We start from the raw sequence: 21,823 nt of genomic DNA on the forward strand, positions 1-21,823 counted from the left end.
GCAAATACAACTAAGAACACAGGTATTTGCGTGCGTGCGTGCATGTGCTTTTGTTTTTTTTTTAACACCGAACATGTCCTTTTGATGTTCGCAAAGAGTTATTGAAATACTTTTGCAAGCAAAGCACCAAATCTATGGTTAAATCTATTAAACAGGGTGTAAAAAGAGGATATAAGGATGTATGCCCCCCTTAAATAATGCACAACAACATTAGGTTGTCACAGCATGAGAAGGGAATAAAATCATTTTCAATTTCGCCAGTTTTTTTAATCGCAATTTTATTGGTAAAATCATTTCAGTTCAAGAAACCAACAGTGGAACCCTTCTCCCCCGCTCCCTACCCTCAGCAAAGAAGGAGCTCGAAATTAAAGGTACAAAGCCTTTCACGTTGATGTATTGATGCACAAAATTCCTGTTGCCATGGAGATGGAATCTTTACTGCCCTCACGCTTAAAAAAGGGGGTAATATTGTAATCGGCTCTGCCTGTCTGTCTGTCCGTCAGTGCGTCACGCTATCTCCTCGTAAACAGTCGTTTACCAAACTTGGTAGTTATGATCACCACATGGAAAGAAGGTCATCATCATTTCGTGTGCAGCCAATAGCTGCTGGTTTGCATCATTGCTGGGAGCGCGTGAATGTGCCACTGATGCAGTGCCCCCCCCCCCTGCTGGTTAGGATAGGAATTTGTAATTTGTTCATGGTGTCGGCGGAATCTCACCTCCTCTTCGTGAAGGACATCGTGGGATCTTTAACATCCACCGACTAATGCCGGCAGACGGGAAACGCGTTAAACGTCCATCCGAGGGACGGAAACACACATTGATGAATCACCCTGCCTGTGAAACACCGAGATGACAGTTTATAGCTGGGTCGGAATTCGAACCTCAGCTAAACAGGTTAGAGGTGAGTGTGAATAACTTTAGGCCTTCTTGCCAGCAAGAAGGTGCGAGAGCGGTATCATTTTGGACATCACACCCCCCCCCCCCCGGGGCCCTCGGGTGGGATCAAAAGGTCAAATACGAAAAATGCAATTACAGGCACATTTTAAAACTTTTTTTTTTTAATGAAACCTTGTATATGCAATCAACATTTAGAGGTGCATGATATGTGTAACGATTTTTTGGATTCGACCACTGGTTCATGCTGCAGGGAGTGGGGACTGAGGGTCACAGGCATCAAAACAGAAAAACAAGTTGATATTGGGTCAGTCCTGGTGGAACTTTTCGTCATCTTTCAACTTTGCTTTAGGTGGGAAGCGTGGGGATTTGCCATGGCACGCCATCCATCGACTTCACTCTCGTTTCCCTTTGCAAATAGAGTAGAAATTCATCTTCATGCAAGCTGTTACTATTTTCTGTTTTGTTCCTATTCGACGCACTGGGAGCATGAACAGAACGATCCAACACAAGTTCCGAGAAAAATATCTTCAAATCCCGTGGTCCCATTTGGCGTGCCATTCAACTCGCATTGAACAAAGACCATTCTATCGGTGGCCTCCAATATTTTTGTTTAAAACTGCTATTAACATCAAAGGTGTGCCGACCTTGAAAGGTTACCTTAAATTTAGCCTTGGATGTGGAACAACCTGGTTTACTTCTCAGGGACTCATTTATAACCTCCCATTTTTGTTCTTCCATTGTGGGAAAAGGACCATGTGGTTATAAGTGTCGGATTAATAGTTTTCAATGTTCAGCAACTGGAAAGGTCAACCTGTTACGTAATCCTTACAATGTAGTCAGAAGTATGCTGCAGAAGCATTGTGCTGCTCGCATCCTCGCATCACATCACCTGCGAACTTGCACCTTGCCAGCATGGTTCCTGTTGCAACTCCACTCACCGAAATCAGATAGCAACCAGCTCATAGCTGCAGACAACAATTGGCCTGACAAATCTACCAGAACACACAGTTTTATTTTGTGCTTGATCTTGAACCTCACAGCACCAATGGCAAAATGTCATCGCACTTCGATTGAAAGCGCCATCACGGTTCGATGAATGAAAGTTCATTGAGCTCTTTTGTAATTGGTGTTTCAACCGGCCATTACTCATGACTGCCACGTGCTCGCATTCACATTAACTCCTGAAATAGACTCTGTCGAGACTACTGGCCGGCAGTGTTCCGCAACTGTGCTCGATGTTCTCTCCCTGGTGTACAACACTTGTCGCATAACTCTCGAATAATTGCCTTTAATGGAAGGTGTATATTGTGCACCTGGACCCAGTGATCATAGCAATATATACCTTGTCCAGGCATATTTGTGCAAAATATCTGTTAATTTTGACACAGTAATGAGAGAGCATAATGGTGTCTCTGAGCATTAGCCTTGCTTGAATAAAAACTCCAATCTTGCGAGTATGGACTAGGTCTAAGATGCTCACAGTGAGCTATTTCATCATACGAGATACAGTTAACGTCAAGGGTGCTTGCTTACTTGTTGGAGAAAATATTCAGAGGAAAATTTTTACTTTTTATCCAATTTTAACAGATATGGTTATCGAGCACCTGCTCATGGTTAAACGGACTGATATCTCACCTTGCTTGGTACGCATTGCAACTAACATGTGATGAGACAGATCTAAAGATGGACAGTCAACAACATTGAGAAGAGGAGACAGTGTTTCTTATTGAGGTCATTGACTTGCTTTCAAACAATGCAATACATGTTTCTGCCATGTTATTAGATTATCACTGTGTGAGTAGATTAGGGGTTGACAGGATGGCCTCGAGGTACACACAGTCGACACTCAGCTGTGTAGCCTGGGTTCGGATCCCAACCCAGCTATAAACTGTCATCCCGGTGTTTCACAGGCAGGTTGATTCATCAATGTGTGTGCCGTCCCTCCGATGGACGTTAAACTTGGCATCCCGTCTGTCGACAGTGGTTTGTGCATGTTAAAGATCCCACGATATCCTTTGCGAAAAGTAGGCGAGTTGTCGCCGGCACCATGGTCAAATTACAAATTCCTGCCCTAACTACTGCTGGGAAGGCAATGTCAAAGCACCCAAGAAACTGCTTTGACAGCACCGACGCTCCGTAACAGAGTATGGTACATCATAATCAGAGAGTAGATTAGAGGAACCTTTCTTTCCATTTGAGATAAAGTGAAGGATTCCTGGGTATATACCTGGTGTTGGCTAAATGGTTAGGGTGGTGGGCTTGGGATCCAAGGATCCTGAGTTCAAACCCCACTCGGCTGTTGAATTAACACCAGGCGGGGTTGACTCTGCCTGTCATCCATCTGTGGTCGGCAAAATGAGTGCCAGCTTGCTGGTATCCTGTGTCGGAGTGGTGATCCGTCCAGGATTGTACCCAATAGCCAAGGAGATTGCATAGGCAGCACCAACGCTCTGCACAGAGTGTGGTCCCAATGGATGGATGGATTTTTCCTGGGTATGCATGAGCATGGATTGACCGGGATGGGTTAAACTGGGATAGTTCCTCACGATATTTGGCTTCAATTGGTCTCATTTATCGAGGTTACGTTGCTGCCAGCATAAAACGAAATCGGAAACAAGTTAATCGGCCGAAAAGAATAATTTTTTTTTTAGCCACCTGTGCATTCTCGAAAATATTGTGAGTACGACAACATAATCTGCGTTGATGTTGATGAACATGACTGCAATATGCTTGTGACGGTCAATACGACCCGTCAAAATGTGTGCCTGTATCGTATACTCGCATTGTTGTGCTTTGTCATTGCCAATCAAATTCCTCATATGTCATGTGTATGTGTGATGTGTGCCTTGCTCGTGTTGCAGTGTCTCTACGGCTGTTACGTGCATTCCTCGATCATTCCCACGTTCCACAGGCGGTGCTATTGGCTGCTACAGGTGAGTGTCTTGCAACCGACCTTCACATTCCCTCGATGAAATCCCATCAGGAAACTTCAATCGCTTGTTGAGAAAATGAAATGTTTCCTTTTCCATTAATCTTTGAATATTTCCTTGTAATAAACGTTAAAACAAAACAATACTTTCACAAAGTACTCCCCCCTCCCCCCTCCCCCCCCTTCCAGTGCCCCCCTCCCCTTTCCATGCTCCCCATCCCCACCTCTCCTGATTCCTTTCTTGAGGAATGCTGTGCAGGATTAATCTTCAGTTTTTATAAATCACGTTTATACGCCACTTTGCACTAAGTTTTTGTTTTCCAACCATTCTTATTGTTTAGTGTGCAATGGTTTAGTGTTTTTTTTCTGCACTTTTTTGGCATCGCAATTGGGTTTGGAGATTTAAATCCTGCAGCAGGAAATTTGGAGAAATATCTTATTTTGAAATGAAACTGTTACTGCTGTTGTTTTAATTGAACCAATCAAAATGGTTTGTTGGTGTTCTTCTTGGAAGCAAATATACCATCCCTATCTGGTATTGCCTTCAGGTAACTTCAGTCCCACTTTTATGGAGTTTATTTAAGGGTTATAGGAGCAGGCGTTTGTCCTTTATAGCATTTGCTATGGAATGGTTTAAGGGCCCATTGACCATTTGACCCTGACCATATCTGCACTAACGTATGTACATACACACAAGCACACATGCGTACGTACAGTATGTGTGCTAGCAGAATACCTTACAGGTACGTGCACTCGCCTTTGAGCTGTCTTGCCTGGGTTTGAATCTAAACCCAGCTATGAACTGTTACGCATGCAAGTGGATGCGTCATTGTACGTGCTATCCACCGGAACGATGTGAGTCCGAGGATCCATCTGCCAGCACTGGGTGCTGGTTGATGTTAACTTTATCCATCGGTGCCTTTTGCAAAGAGGCGGCGAGTTATCGCCGGCATCCTCAACAAATTAGAAATTGCTGTCCTGATTTGACTGCAGGGAAGGCAACTGTGGTGAGAGAGAGAGAGAGAGAGAGAGAGAGAGAGAGAGAGAGAGAGAGAGAGAGAGAGAGAGAGAGAGAGAGAGAGAGAGAGAGAGAGAGAGAGAGAGAGAGAGAGAGAGAGAGAGAGAGAGAGAGAGAGAGAGAGAGAGAGAGAGAGATAGAGAGACACAGAGAGAGACAGACAGACAGACAGGCAGAGGCACAGAGAGAGAGACAGACAGACAGGCAGAGGCACAGAGAGAGACAGACAGACAGACAGACAGAGGCACAGAGAGAGACAGACAGACAGACAGACAGAGGCACAGAGAGAGACAGACAGACAGAGGCACAGAGAGAGACAGACAGACAGAGGCACAGAGAGAGACAGACAGACAGAGGCACAGAGAAAGACAGACAGAGGCACAGACAGAGAGAGACAGAGACACAGACAGACAGACAGACACCAAGACCGAGACCGACCAGAATCATGCTGGGAAAAGCTTGAATGCCCACCAAACCTGACTGCGGTGGGCAATAGCAGACCCTGAGTCTCAACCTCTTGTCTCAAAGTGCCAATGACATTCAAGGTCTCGGACTGCACTGTCTGAAAGGGAGCGTGATGGACAGCAGGGAGCCATACTCCTTGGTGCTTTATTGAGGAAGTACTGCACATGGTCCAACAGAGAGTGCTGAAGCATTGACTGCCTTTGGAGATCAGCTTGAACATCTGACCTGACCAAGAAAGATTATAGCTGATCGTAAGATTAATGAGTTCCAGAGATTACACCTCTTCCAATTGTTCATCACAGAAGAAGAACTTGGGTGTTCAAGTGCCCTGTCCATAAAATGAGCAAAGCGAGAGTGTGGGGCTTTTTTGTATGCAATGTTGAGGCTTGCGTATGAGCTCGAACATAGAACAAATCAGGACATTACAGAGCAAGAGGAACAGTGAAAAGATAAGGGGATGGGGACACACTAACCACAAGGTTGATGGACAAAATAGAGGGAGACTTAGAGAAATAAAGGATGTGTGGAAGAACGAGGATGAGGAGAGGACACGGGGTGAACAAGATCGATACAGCCGCAAATCTCAGTGACAGCAGTGGAAGGAAAAACTGGAAGCACAGAAAGAGGTGCGCTTATGGAGGGTTAATGGGGGAAGAAAGGATCATGGTCGTGGATGGGGGAAGATCTGACGTGGTGGTGAACAGCTGCTGTCTTTGAAGCTCTGGAGGGAAGAATGAGATTGAAGAGACTGAGGAAGGTGGTTCCATAGGTGAGAAAAAATAAATAAAGATGTGCGAATGAGTGGAGGTAAGCAATGATTCTGGACACTTGAAGGGGGTTACTGGCAGATCACGTGTGCTCTGCAGAAACCATGGGGAGGGGGGCCGAACACAGATAAGGCAGAGAGTGCGAGACCAGAATCTATAATTATGTTCTTGTAATTGTTGAATTATTGCACTTGTTTAATCACGGGTCTGCATGAAAACACAAGTTCCAGGTATTCTTTTGAAATATCAAGCTTCTTTGGCTTAACGGTTGTCATGTATATTTATAACGTGTTGACCACGCAACAATAAAGCTTCCCTTTATGTGGTGGTCTCCCAAAATATTTTTCAAACCATAGTCCCGTCACATCCACGGCGATGCATCAATTTCAATGTGCACACACATGACTTGGATTAAATGTTACAAAGTTCTTGGCAAAGGTCACAAGCAGCTCAAAGGCCCCACGACTGTGATTTCCTAGATGTGCGGCCTTCTGTTAAAAATGTCCCATCTCTGTGAAATTGTCAGTGTGTTCAGCTCCCCATCTTGAATTAATAAAGCATGATTATGTAACGAGTTCAAGCGAACCAGTTTTGAGTACATTTATCAAGAGTGTGTAGATGTAGACACTGATTTGCTATACCGCTGGCTTTTTATTTCTACATAATCTTTTTATGCATTATCGTGATTAATTTTTGATGCCGATGTTCGGATGGTAATCGCTGCATCAACGTATTCATTCCCAATGATGTTCATGTGAACTTCGTTTATGTTCCAATGATATTTGACATTTGATATTTGACATATTTGACTTATGATTGCAACACAAGCTTTTCTCACCCTCATTACATAGCTCAGTTTTTTCAGGGATGGTGTAAGTTTTTGTAGTCAAGTGCAAAGCCATTTGTGCTTTCAATCAAACCGAACACTGACTATACTTATTGAATAAAAATAAATAAGATTTTAAAATGTTTTATGCAAGATAAAATTTTGGGGAATCTACCGTGAGAAGTGCATAATGTTTAATGTTATCCATTGCGCTGCTGGCAAATTTAGGCTCGCTGTGAAGGCCTTTCAAGATTACAAATGAATGCAAGTCTGAGACCTATCATCAGTAGAAAAGGCATTTCGTTGATATAACCAAGTTATTAATCCCCTTCCGGTTTTAAGGCCCGGTCACACCTTGACGTTTTAGCCAGCGATGGCAACGTATTAAAATGTATGTAAAACGCTGGCTGACGTTGAACTTTTGATGTTTTTTTTTTAAGATTCGGACGTATTCATAACGAGTTGGTCGTATGCATAACATATTGGTAATGGACACAGAACGTTTCGTTGTGTTATAGATAACTTATACCAACGAATGCTGAACCTGTTGTCGGCCTACACAACCGATGCCCAACGATAGTCTAACTTCGGAATAGCGCGTTGCACGCATCGCCGACGATGTCGTGACGTAGCCTATTAAAAGGCTGACGCACAACGATTCGAATCATAACTGCCGTAGAAATGGAAGTGACAACATCGCGGTCACACCTTGGCGATCTTGCCAGCGTATGCCGACCTAAGAAAAATGTGTCTAAAACGTTGGGGGCACGTCAAATACGGTATGAGTAAGTTTGGTATACATGAGTAGAACGCTAAAGTACGCTATTATTCGACGTCGTAAGTAGAGTACGTCAAGAAATTTTAAACATGTTCAAAATTTTACGACGTACTCGGCGTATGACACACGTTCCGCATGCGATGGGGATAAGTTTTACACACGATATGCGGACGCTTACACACGTCCACAAAGGCTACTTATAAGCTACTCATCAGTCGAAACACGTCGCGGTAATGTCTTTTTTACGCGAAACTTATTTCTAACTTATGTTTGACGTGCTTTGAACCAATTCTTTACGTAGTCCCAACACACATCGACGTATGTAGACGTATTCCAATGACGTCTTCCGGTCGACAAAAAAAAACAAAAATGAATGTGTTTCTAGCTTACAACTGCCATATAAAGACGTGTTCCCAGCGGTTTTGGGAATTGGTATATAAAAATGCTGCTCATAAAAGGGGAACCCAACAGTGTTTTCGAGTTCCTTTTTGAGTCGATCTCCATGTCAGCAGTAACAGTATCAGTATCAGTATTAGTATTACTATTAGTATTAGTAGTAGTAGTAGTTTGTTCATGTTGGCAGTAGTAGGTGAGTGTGAGGGGGAGGGTGTGGGTTATGATGGATCGTCCTTGCGTCCGCGTGTCCACGGGTAGGTTCATAGGCTGCCACTCAACGATTTAAATGGCTGCATCTCCACGATTGAAAGTAGACGCTTGCGCTCAACAATTCGATTTTTTTTTACACTCAACGACTTTTAAACGGTACCACTCAGCTATTTTCATTGTTTACAATGAACGATTTAAATTGCTGTCACTCGCCTTTGTTTTTTGACGCTGGTGCTCGGAAATTTTAATCGTTTCTATTGAACGTGCGAAATCGCTCAAACCCCACTTTTGAAAGTAGACGCTTGCGCTCAACAATTCGATTTTTTTTACACTCAACGACTTTTAAACGGTACCACTCTGCTATTTTCATTGTTTACAATGAACGATTTAAATTGCTGTCACTCGCCTTTGTTTTTTGACGCTGGGGTTTGGAAATTTGAAGCGTTTCTTCTGAACGTGTTAAAACGCTCAAACTCGACTATTTTAAATAGACGCTGCCGATGGACAATTGGAATCGTAGCCAAGCTCGACATCGAAGTGTGAACATCCTCGTCATGCCGAAGAAAAGTTTGAAGAATGCTGCAAATAAGTGTCCTGGCCGTGGCCGTGGACGCTGACGCAAGGACGATCCATTATACCGACGTCTTTCAGCCTATGAGTAACTTAAAAGTAACGTCTTTCGATGTGTGGCAACGATCGCGTAACGTGCCAACAACACGTTAATCATAGGTTAGAAATAAGTTTCGGGTACGCTAAACATTACCTCGGCGTGTCTCAACTTATGATTAACTTACAAGTAGCATGTGTTGACGTCTGTCAACGATCGCAGACCGTGCATACAACTTGTGGCCAGCGTAGCGGAACGTGTGAGTCATACGCCGACATACGTCGTGAAATTTCAAGCATGAAAAAATTTGAGGACAACCAAAAAGTACAACGTTTAAAGCCAACGTACAACGACGTATGGCAGTGTTTTTCAGCGTGCTCTCAATGTTATCAAAACTTACCCATAATGTATTCAACGTGTGCCAGCGTTTTAGAAAAAAAATTAAAAAATCGGCATACGTTGGCTAAAACGTCAAGGTCTGACCGGGCCTTAACTGGAGGGGACGATAGGTTTTCTCTCCGTCTGTCCGTCCGTCTGTCCGTCTGTCCGTCCCACCTGTGGTTTTTCAGACTTTCTTCCCATACCCTTCAACATATTCAACGGAAACGGTTTTATTTTGAGAAGTTTCAGAAAAAGTTCGAGTTTTTGGGCGTTTCGTGAATTTTTCACAGACTTTTTTGACTTAAAGAATATAACATTGGTCGGGGACATTTATTGCAAAGCAATTCTCACTCTTGTTGGTATTGGTTTATTGTGATGAACTTCGTTACTATTGTCCAGTGTGTTCGTGTATAAAGGAGGAACCAAATCTGAACCTCAAACACATTACGTCAAATCACTTGTCCATAACCCTGCCCCTTTTTGAGAAGATTCATCTCTAGCGTTTCTGATCATCTAATCTTCACCTTTTTTGGTTGACTTTATCCACCACCCAAGTCTGCAGTAACAGTACACGTTTGCATTCCATCCAAATACAACTTGTAATATCATCTCGTGAGGCTTTTTATTCGTGACATTATCTTGTGAGGCCTTGACATTACATTTTATTTATTTATTTATTTATTTATGTACTTGGTGTCAGGCTCGAGGAGCTGCAACACAGATGAAGTACACACAAGCAGACAAATACATGAAACAACTTGACAACAAACAACTTCTTCCACACATCCGTACTTGACTTCAGAGAAACACAACTGCTGACCTTGGGGGAAGTGACGTGACTTCCTGGTGCACGCTGAGTGCTGGCAATGCCATCTTCTTTGTGACGTTACTTTTCTTTTTGCAATCAGGGAGGTAATTAAGGAGAAATCTCGCCCATGCCCTCTGCCCATTGGATGTCAATCCACAGGGTTGAACCGTGTTCTGTCCACTAAATGCCGAGCATCATGCAATAGAGCAACACAACATTTTAAAAGGCTTTTGTGTGACTCAACCAGGATCAGAATAGAACCACCAACCTCCCAGACTCAGAACAGATGCTCTCACCGTGATGCCATCAGGTCTGGTCCCATCTATCACGATGGCATAAACAATGCTCCATGGCAGTTGATACCTCACAGTTCACAAAGATTCCAAGCAAATCGCAAGTTGTTTGTTCTACTTTAATTTTGCACGAGCAAATACAACCCATTGCTTCGCTGAGGGGGAGGGAGATTTGGGTGGTGGAGTGAGGAAGGAGGGGGAAGGGAGGAGGGGCGGGGTAGTGAGGAAGAAGAGAACAAGGAGGGGTGGGGGATGAGGAAGGAGGGGGGGTGAGGAGGGAGGGAGGAGCTAGGAGGGGTGTGGAAAGGGAATGCAGAGTGAGGCGAGGGCAAGGGGAGGCAACATGAGGGGAGGGCAAGGGAAGACAGCATGAGGGGACGGTTCCTCCGGATATAACCACTGTCCAGACACATTTCGAGATAACCATCGTCTGGCCGTAACCACCGTCCAGATACATCAAGGGAAGGCACTGTGAGGGGAGGGAAAGGTTATGCCGTGTGAGGGGAGGGTCCGTCCAGACATAACCACCATCCGGACATGTCCGGAGAGAAACCATCGTCCGGACGACGGGTATACTAAGGACGTGGGGAGGGAGAGAGGGGGAGGAGCGAGGAAGTAGAGAGACCAAGGAGGGGTTGGGGAGAGAGGAAGCAGGGGGAGTGAGGAGGGTGTGGGAGTGAGGAGGGTTGGGGGAGTCAGGAGCGGTGGGCAAGGAAAGGCAGTGTTAGGGGTGGGTCCGTCTGGACATAACCACTGTCTGGACATGTCCGGAGATAACTACCATCCAGAAATAACCACCATCCAGCCAAAAACGGAGATGACCACCATCCGGATACATGCGGAGATAACCACCATCCGGGCATAACCACTGTCCAGATACATTCGGAGACAGAGAGAGAGAGAGAGGTGGGAGGATGCTGCACTGTATTAGGAGGGAGTGGAGAGAGGATGAGAGAGATGAAGAGAGAGGAAGAGAGAGAGAGAAAGAGACAGGGGTGAGGGTTGTGGGTGTAGAGGAGTTCGCAGAGAATGTTATGCCTTATGAACACACACACACACACACACACACACACACACACACACACACACACACACACACACACACACACACACACACACACACACACACACACACACACACACACACACACCCCATTTGACAGATGGAAAAAAAAATTGGTTATAATTGAGAAAACACGTAATATGGCGAATGGCTCGGAAATCGGGTGTTATCAAATGTATTTTGCTTTGAAACTCCAAAGAGAAACCATTTAACTTTTGTAAAGCACTGCACCGAATCATATACAATAACCAATTGCTTTAAAAACGGTCACAGAGACAAAGGAAAATGTGATCACTCGTACGCTGCTGAGGTTAAAAATATAACCTCCAAGATACGGGATGAAACTTTGCCACCACGGCACCCGCTTAACCAAGCATGCAGGCAGGCATCCACACAAATCCACAGGGAGTCCCTAAATTACAGATCCAAATATACCCATATACGTACCTCGATCTTGTTGCAACTGCTGACTGTACATCCCGATCAGGACACATACTGTTCCGCCGTCCACTGTTGGGTGATCGGCCTGTGGTTTAACTACTTGAGCAAGCACTCCAATTAGATGGTTGGCAAACGATAGCTCTGTCCGAATTAAACAAAGGAACATTTTTTTTAGTAATTGGAACTGTTGCTAACTTCAAATATGGAGCTTAAATTTTGTAAGTTTCCTTAGTTTAAAAAATTCTCCAGGTTATGGCATGTGCGGAAATGAAATAAAGCCACAAACGCTGGCGTCTCTGGGTGTTTATAAGAATTTCAATATACCCAGTGATTCATAGCTATGATGATCAAGTCATTCGATGATATGAGTGAGGGAAGTGAAAAAAATCAACTTTATTGTTAAGAAATCATTGTGGCCTGTTCCAAGTCAATACATGGTTGAGCAGGCCAAAAAACATGGTGGCTTCAGACCATAGCGAGGTAACCTTAAGACCCCAGACAGAAAGGTGGCTGAGGATCGCCTGATAAAGGATATAATTAAATCAAGCCATTAATTATCTTTAAAAGGGGTGTTTTAATTAATCATTGCACTTCCTTGGAGTTCCCTTAGTATGCGTGCAAAGTTTCAGGCTGCGAGGTTTCATGGTTTTGGAGTTATTCAGGAGGACACACTGACACACACACACACACACACACACACACACACACACACACACACACACACACACACACACACACACACACACACACACACACACACACACACACACACACACACACACACACACACACACTTATTAGTATAGATAACTGCAGGCAATCTGTATAATAGAAATGCATGAAGCCTGATATATTGACTCCTTATTTTTCTTCCACATTTTCTGAGGCCCTTCAAAAATCTGTCATGCACAATCAAATCAGGTGGGGTTCTACATACGCCTTGATTTCAGAAAAACATTTCAGTTGACCTTGGGGAAAATCACTTTCCAGAACACCCTGGGTGCTGCCGGCACCATCTAGTGGCGGGCCTTTCTCTTCGCAGTCAGCGGGATATTTATGGGGAGAGATTTCCCTGTTCAACCAGCCCCATTTGAATGCCAACCCACAATGTTTTTCCATGCTCTATTCTCCAAATGCTGCCATGCATTCTCCAAAGCACCAGGGTCAGACAACACCGTACTTGACTTCAGGCAAACACTGCTGCAAAATCAACTTCAAACAAAATGCTACCATTCCATTTTAGTTAGGGTTCAGGTTACGACCTCACTGACTTGGAGTGTATGGTCCAACCACACCACTACGTCTGGTTTTCTCCATGTTATTTTCTCTTCTTTCTCCTTCGCTCCTTGCTTTGCTTTCCCCATTTTGTTTTTTGACAACTCTCAGCCCCTGCCCACCCCCAACCCCCACCCCCAACCCCCACTACCTCCCCAAACCATGATGGAATGGTCCTGCACAAGCAAATCTCAGTTATGTTTATCATTTTCAATCTTGTTTTCAGCCATCAGCACACATTCTTCCCATGTTTTGGGTCTGAAACTTATTAAAGCAGGAAAATCTTTTAACCCTCACCACTTCCACCCCCTCCTTCCTCCCCTCCCAATCTGTTCCATTATCGGAATTACTTGTACCATATCCTTCCTGTGGGGATTTAAAGCTGCCTCATGCTGCCTCATCTGCATATACAGTCGTGGCCAAAAGTATTGTCTCCCTTGCACTTTTTTCAAATAATGCACCATTTCTTCCAAAAAATTGTTGGAATTAAATATATCTTTTGATATCCTCATATGTATTTCTTTGGTTTGCAGTGGAACAAAACAAAAAAAAGCTGAAAATAAATAACTAAATCTCAGCTTCTTCCACACAGAAATCCTAAAATGGCCTGGACAATATTATTGGCACCTTTTAGAAGTTGTTGGAAATAATTAAGTTTCAAGCAGGTGATTCTCCTTTACTTTGGAATTGAACTCACCTGTGGTGAGATGCAGGTGCCGACAACATAAAAATGACTCATTCAACCAGTTTGAAGAGAGAAAAGGAGTCATTCTGCTGTTTTGTGTCACTGTGTGTACTGCAATGAGCACGGAGAAAAGAAAGAAAACCAGGGAATTGTCTGAGGAGGTCAGGCACAAGATTGTAGCCAAGCATGGACAATCTCAAGGGTACACGTCCATCTCCAGAGACCTTGATGTTCCTGTGTCCACCGTACGCAATGTTATCAGGAAGTTTAAGGCCCATGGTACTGCAGCCAACCTCCGTGAACGTGGCCGCAAGAGAAAACTTGATCGAAGATTGCAGTGAAGGATTGTTCGAATGGTGGAGAAAGCACCTCAATCAATTGCCAAACAGATTCACGCTGACCTTCAGACACAAGGTACGATAGTTTAAACTCACACCATCCGTCGCCAACTCGATGAAAGGGGATTCTATGGTAGGAGACCCAGGAGGACCACACTGCTGAGAGAGAGACAAAAGAAAGCCTGACTGGAGTTTGCCAAAACACACCTGAACAAGCCAAAAACCTTCTGTGAGAATGTCCTGTGGACAGATGAGACCAAATTAGAACTTTTTGGTAAAGCACATCATCTCTCTGTTTACAGAAAACAAAATGAAGCCTTCAAAGAAAAGAACACCTTCCCTACAGTCAAACATGGAGGAGGTTCAATGATCTTTTGGGGTTGCCGTGCTGCCTCTGGCATCATGAAACGTGTGCATGGCATCATGAAATCAGGAGATTACCAAGTCATTTTGGAGCACCATGTTCAACCCAGTGTCAGAAAGCTGGGTCTCCATCGAAGGTCATGGGTCTTGCAGCAGGACAATGACCCCAAATACTTCAAAAATCACCCAGGAATGGTTCAAGACAAAATGCTGGACTGTTCTGAAGACTGCCCAAAACACTGCCTTGAAGAACTCCAGCCTGGACAGGAAGAGGGGATGAGATAACTCCATTTAGGGCCACACATTGGCTGCGACAGAAGAGGAAGTCTGTGAGCCTTGAGTGGAGAGTGAAAAACTCTCTTCCTTGGATACCATAGTAAGAGAGATTGGTGAGTAGGACAGGATGCCAGACCATATTGAAAGGACGGGATATGTCTTGGGAGATGGCGCTGATCGCATGTCTGACATTGAGGATCTCCATCCATTGTTGGGATTGCAAAAGCAGCATATCCAGGGTAGAGTGACTTGGTGTGAATCCAAATTGATGATTGGAAATCAAGCCATTGGAGAAGAGGAAAGATTTAATGTCTGAAGTGATGATGGATTCCATAACCTTGCTGATGATTGGGAGAAGGCTGATCGGTCTGTAGCTGCAGGGATCTGTTTTTACAGTTTACAGCTGCAGAGTGGTAATGTTTGCTGATTTCCAAGCAGATGGCAGATGACCTTGAGCAAATGAGAGGGTGAATAGAACACAGGGTGAGCAAGAGCAGCAGAGCAGGTTTTTAGGACATGTGGGCCGATGCCATCTGGATCGGTTAGAGAATCTGAGTGGAGGTTTGACAGCAAGCTCTCCACCTTGTCAGGAGGGCACAGAGATCACGAACAGCTGGTTGCGACCAGGTAAGGTGGGGACAGAAAGCGATCGGTTTTGGACACAAGATGTAGAAGCAAACACGGTGTTTCGGCATTCAGCCTTTTTATGTGTAGTGTTAGCTTTGCGGCCATTTGAGGTAAGGGAGGGGATGGAGGGGGAACATGCACCAGAAACAGATTTAACTAGACGCCACCAGGATTTGGAGGAGGGAGACAGGTTTGTGAGGTTCAGACTTGACATAAAAAAGATGTTGTTTTCTGACTCTCCAGAGGGTCGACAGACTTTTTCCACACTTAGTGGAAGGAACTGAGATTGCCTTCAGTTGGATTAGCCTTCCTTGAGGTGAAGGCAAGTTATTGTGAGCTATTTTTAAAAAAGTGCAAGAGTGCCCATATTTGTGGCAATGACTGTAGGTTATGTATCAATTCAGACACCATGACATATTTTGAAAATAATAGACCATTTGGTTCTGTAACCTGATGCCTAACTCCTTGCTTAGGTTTTATTTTATTACTTGTACTGAGTGTAGTATGAAGGAGGATTGAGGTATGACAGTGGCACAGGCATGATGGGCCAAATGGCCTTCCCCTGTTCATTCATTGTCTTGTGTTGTACATTCAATATTTAGATAGTCAATCTAACCAAGCTAACCAACAATATGTATTATTTATAATTTATCTGTTATAAATATATATATATATATATATATATATATATATATACATATACATACACACACACACACATGCACATACACACATCCTCCTCTTCCCCTCCTCCACATCCTAAATTTTATTTGCTTTAGAAACAAAAAAGTTATCAGGATAATAAAACCGTCAGATAGAAATGTCCCACCCTTTTCCTAGATTTGAGCAAAAGCATTGATTACGGAAACAAATACAACATATCAACTCTAATTAAACAATACAAACAGTTTTCCATGGCTTTTTCTTCATCTCTTTGTGGAAGTGCTTTTCTCTAGCCCGATACAAACAATCACAGTTTGACCATATAACGTTGTTGGTGCCAACAGAGATGAATGACGTCCAGCTTTGATTTTTGCCTCTGTGAGTCACCAAGCCCATTGTTTTACCTGAAGTGTTTATTGCCTTCCTGGGGTTAAAGCCCTGAATATTGAGTTTACCAGAGCTGACTGTACGGGACATTTGAGCGCACCTGGGAATGGAGGCAAACTCAGGAATCGGCAAATTTATTGAACAGCCTCACATGTCCCATGTTTTTCTCCTATGGCTCAGCGCGTTCATGTTAGGCCCTGTGTGGCATCCAAGCTGCAAAGTGCTCATAATGAAATGGAAAGGCCCAATGTCCCTCAGGATAGGGACATGGTGCTGAAGCCTTCAGCTTGATATTCATTTCCACTGGCAATATTAAAAAAAACACTCACACATTACTTTATTGTATGGTGACACAGCTTTCCACTTCTTTTAGCCATAGAGATATTTGTCCAAAATGCTGTCCACCTTCATATTTTCATTGCATCCTCTGCCTGAACAATACCTGCCGTGAACAGTGAACGTTGTTCTGTCCTCTTATCGTTATTCAGTCTTCGGAGCAAGGCGGCTTTCAATAGTCTTGAGTAAAGGCTTATTTTTTACAGTGAATATCGTTCAACACTTAACTTTTATTTTCATAGCATTCATGTTCATTGATGGTTCATATCGATTTTTAAGGTGTTTTACAATTGCTCCCTCACTTGTGCTGTACAAGGTTACGAGTCCAAATTGCTGAGGCTGTTGATATTGTGTTGCGTTAAGACAGTCAGGGTGCATAGACACGTGATTATTCTGGGATCCGTATGTCATAGCATGTTGGTTATACAGCAATGTCCAGCGCTAGTTGATGTATTGCAAATCTTCTGCTCGTTTGGGACCAGACTGCCCAGGTAATTGCCTTTTTAATTAGAAATGGCTCTCCTGCGGGCAGTTAACTCAAATGCAGTGAGGACTATAGCTGAAGGTCGGACAATGTCAAATGGACACAGCTTTAAGTGGACATAGGGATTCTCAAAAACCGTCTCGTCATATCCCGAGCAATGATAGTGAACTCTGTGCGAGTGTTTCACCCTCGCTTTCTTCCCACACTGATTAGCATCGGCTCACCCTGAGTTTTTGCTTTGAACATGGGGGAAAACCCAAATATTAGCTTCTTATTTTGTCATTTAAAATTCTTTGCTCCGATGAAAGTGATTTGCAGGGTCTGATCTGAAGTCTTCGGAATACATCTGTCTTTTGAGAAAAAGAATTGTAATGTTATTTCGTGGTGTATCATTAATAGTAAAAATTGCACAAAACAGGCCTGTTGCATCAAATTCTGGTTATTCTACTATTCCAAAGCTATTATTTTAGTCTTTCCTCAAATGTCCTTGGGTTTCCAGCATTTTAACTTATTTTTAGCTCACCTGGGATGTAGTTCAGGTGAGTTTACGGGATGGCGCATCGTCCGTTCGTCCGTCCATAAACACTTTCAACTTCCTCTCCGAAACTGCTGATGGGATTGTGACCAAACTTGGCTAAAATTATATTTTGTGTGGTAGAACTCGAATTTGTTCATGACATCCTCCCCCTCCACCTATAATTAGGTTATCATAAGGTTTAAAGACCCAAAAATTACTTGAATTTCAATCTTGTTTGGCCACCATTTTGGATTGCAGGAAAACCTTTAACAATCTTCTCTCAAACCGCTAAACTAATCAATGCAAAATTTTAAATTTGTAATCAACTACCCAAGGGAAATATAGTCCGTTAACAATGATGTCATCATTCATGTGGTATGGTAGCCATCCATATTGGATCATATGAAAACCTTTAAAAATCATCTTCTCTGAAACCTTTTAAACTGATCGATGCAAAACTTTACACATGTGATCGACTACATGTAGGAAATATAATTTGACAACAATGAGGTCATTGCTCATGTGGCCGAGCAGCCATATCGGATCAAAGATTTTAAAAATGATGTTCTTTGAAACTGCTAAACAGATTGATCAATGCGATACTTAAAATAGATGATTGACTACCGATGGGAATGTTTGATTGAAGGAAGCTGATCCGAAACACAATATGGCCGCCAGTAACATCATAATACAGAAAGTGGGCAATATCTCAAAATATGAATTATAGACACCTTGGAGTTTCCATCCATCTATCCATTGAGACCATACTCTGCGCAGAGCATTAGTGCTGCCGAAGCACTTTCCTGGGCTACTGGACACAATCTTTGACGGGTCGCCACTCCGACGCAGGATACTTAAATGGCTCAATCATCCCAAAAAGCTGGTGCTCATTTTGCCAATCTCATAAGGATGAAAGGCTGAGTCAACCCCATGTGGTATTAATTCAACAGCCAAGCACGATTTGAACTTAGGACCCTCGGATCCCAAGCCTGCCACCCTATAACCATTAAGCCAACACCAGGCATGATCAGCCCGTCCTATACAGTGACACCCAACCCAGATTGTCAAGTCAGGCCAGATCAGATCTGTGACTTGTATATCCCATCTCATTCCAAGTGGACATAGATGAAGCTTATAGACAACAGGGAGCTGCACTTCTCTGATCATCATTTCAATATTACTGACCTAAAAGGTGCCTTGTAAAACCAGCTCTTATTTTACCCTGACCCATCCATCACTCCACGTTTTGGCAATCAGCCAGCTGAACTGACCATCGGTCCTCTATTTTTAGCAGTATAAGAGCACAACAGACTGGGGAGAAAACCATCTACTCTGTAAAAAGAAAAAGCAAGAAAAGGAATGGTATCATTCTGATGTTTCTTTACCTGTCAAAATGTTATGGCAGTCATGAATAGGTAAAACACAGCTTGGTAAATTAATATTAGAGCACAGTGGGCATGGAGGTGAAGGTGGAACAGCTCGTGGCACATAGTGGAACCCGTACGTTTGGGAGGATCATGTTCAGCAAGACCATTCTTCTGTGTTAAGTAGCAGTGCCAATACAAGGGTGTATGACCCATATATCTGTACTGTGATGGCTATAAAGCAATGGCTATGCATCTTGCTTTTCTATTTTTCCCTTGAGCTGCGGTTGGGACCAGCGTCTGCCATGAAATGAATAATATTCATCAGCTTCTCCCTAAATGTCGGAGTTCTTTCCTGTATTACAGAATTATCACCTCAACTCTGAGAGCAATTTCATGCCGGTCATTAAATCTTTAGGCTTCAAAGTTAAAACCTATTAGCAAGTAACACGTGGGCTGTTTCAAACAATGGTGGGGGGCGGGGGTGGAGGCAGTGGTGGGGGTCAATCTCATTCAGCCTAAATTGCACACGACATTCAAATTTCATTGTAATATTGCAATTGTGACAATTCCAGCTGATTGTGATGCACCATGATGGAGCACGTTGTTGTTCACACACAAATTATCACGCTCTCGTCGTACAAGACATGCCTTTGGACGAGTGTCTTTTGACAGTTTGTTGCATTATTATTGCAACCATACCATTCCATTCTCTCTCTCTGTCTGTCTGTCTGTCTGTCTGTCTGTCTGTCTGTCTGTCTGTCTGTCTGTCTGTCTGTCTGTCTGTCTGTCTGTCTGTCTGCCTGCCTGTCTGTCTGTCTGTCTGTCTCTCTCTCTTTTTCTTTCTGTTTCTCTTTCTCTTTCTGTTTCTCTTTCTCTTTCTCTTTCTCTTTCTCTTTCTCTTTCTCTTTCTCTTTCTCTTTCTCTTTCTCTTTCTCTTTCTCTTTCTCTTTCTCTTTCTCTTTCTCTTTCTCTTTCTCCTTCTCCTTCTCCTTCTCCTTCTCCTTCTCCTTCTCCTTCTCCTTCTCCTTCTCCTTCTCCTTCTCCTTTCTCCTTTCTCCTTTCTCCTTTCTCCTTTCTCCTTTCTCCTTTCTCCTTTCTCCTTTCTCCTTTCTCCTTTCTCCTTTCTCCTTTCTCCTTTCTCCTTTCTCCTTTCTCCTTTCTCCTTTCTCCTTTCTCCTTTCTCTCTCTCACACACACACTGTTCCTGTGTACACTCATGGAGTGTATATTTCAATATATGTACGTACACTCTTGTATAATTTCCCATTTAAAAGTGTTGTCGGCATGCCCAGCAGTGCAGGCATGAAAAGTAGAACTTTAAAATAAACAAGCAAAAGGTTTGTAGATTTAACCTGGGAGTTTAAAATCTGCCATCAAACAATAAGATTTCCATGAGAAGTAAAGTAAATATTAAGATAAATTTAATGCACATCTGATAAATAACCACGCACCTCATGGCAACAGTTGTTCGATGCTCCATCAATGGTCTGACATTATTTGCTTCCTCCACGTTACCCAGGTCAGTTAGTCAAACGGTAAAACACTTTGGAGGAATAGCTGGGTGGTTGTCTCCTTTCTCTACCCAACCCTCCTCCTTGTGCAGGTTGATTTACGAATCGCACATTTTCCGGGTTTTTTTTGACAAAAAGAAGTGATGCCGTGTAATTTTTGCCGTCCTGTCATCCTCCCTGTTTATGACACAATTTGGTGCACTTGTAAAATAGATGCACAGAAGAAGCTGATGGACAGCAAATGTCTAAGACCAAGGTGAATAATTTGTAAATGTATTTTATATTACAAGCAGTGATGTTAGCAATCAAATGACAGACCATCTACTGCATTGGAGTTATCAGAATGAACCCGAATAAGCAAGGAGCAAGCGTAGAGTCATTCGGAGGAACCTGGCTGGATAGGATTCGGGTTTTAGCTGTTACTCCAAAAAATGTATTTTGCAACTTAATGGACCTATTCAGGCTCTGAAGTTCCACCCCATGTACCCTTGATTCAGAACTGTTCACAATGCATTGGACTTAGATTTGTTGAACTCATCACCAGAATAAATCACAAAAGAATTGTAATGTTTATTTGTGCGAGAATGTAGTCATCATCAACCACATGAAAATCCGCATCCTTTTTTTTTTTTTTCCAATGTCAGAATTGTTTTGGATCCAGATACCGCAGGCATCCATTATATGTCGTATTGTAAAAGGCCAAGTTATAAGCACAAAGTATTGTAACAGACTTGACCTCCCAAACGGGACTGCCAGAGATGAACTCTCAAGACGCTGACCGGAGGCATACTGCACACATGTGGCTAAACCTCAATGCAGTTGTGTTTTATTACTTTAATCGTGCAGTGGTTTCAGCTTGCGTGTGCGGTTTTATGGGGGGCAATTTGATTACGCCGGAGGATGATGTCACGACTCAAAATACACAAAACCCGCTTTAAACACAACAGCTTAAAATAATCGGGAATGAATAATGGGGATGGGGACAGGGAAAGCGGAAATAGCAATACAATACAGATATACCGAACAGTGTGCTGAACAGGAAGGGAGCAATTCTCCGGATTATCTTAATGTTAATTTTAACATGAGCAGACTTTATCCCAGGACACCAGATG

At 43.3% G+C, this 21,823-nt stretch overlaps 1 protein-coding gene across 6 annotated transcripts in view; it reads left to right on the top strand.

Annotated features, from left to right (window-relative positions):
* Nucleotides 1–21,823, top strand: part of LOC147018921 (calmodulin-binding transcription activator 1-like) — a 754,305-nt gene that overhangs the window by 449,425 nt on the left and 283,057 nt on the right. For all 6 annotated transcript variants that reach the window (XM_085899044.1, XM_085899046.1, XM_085899043.1 and 3 more), the window contains one exon: nt 3,762–3,833. In XM_085899044.1, coding sequence (XP_085755170.1) covers nt 3,762–3,833 — 72 coding nt within the window. The remainder of the gene's footprint in view (nt 1–3,761; nt 3,834–21,823) is intronic.

The sequence above is a fragment of the Eptatretus burgeri genome, chromosome 10, assembly GCF_056783735.1.
Source record: "Eptatretus burgeri isolate ZD-2024b chromosome 10, Ebu_testis_v1, whole genome shotgun sequence".
Classification (NCBI taxonomy): Eukaryota; Metazoa; Chordata; class Myxini; order Myxiniformes; family Myxinidae; genus Eptatretus; species Eptatretus burgeri.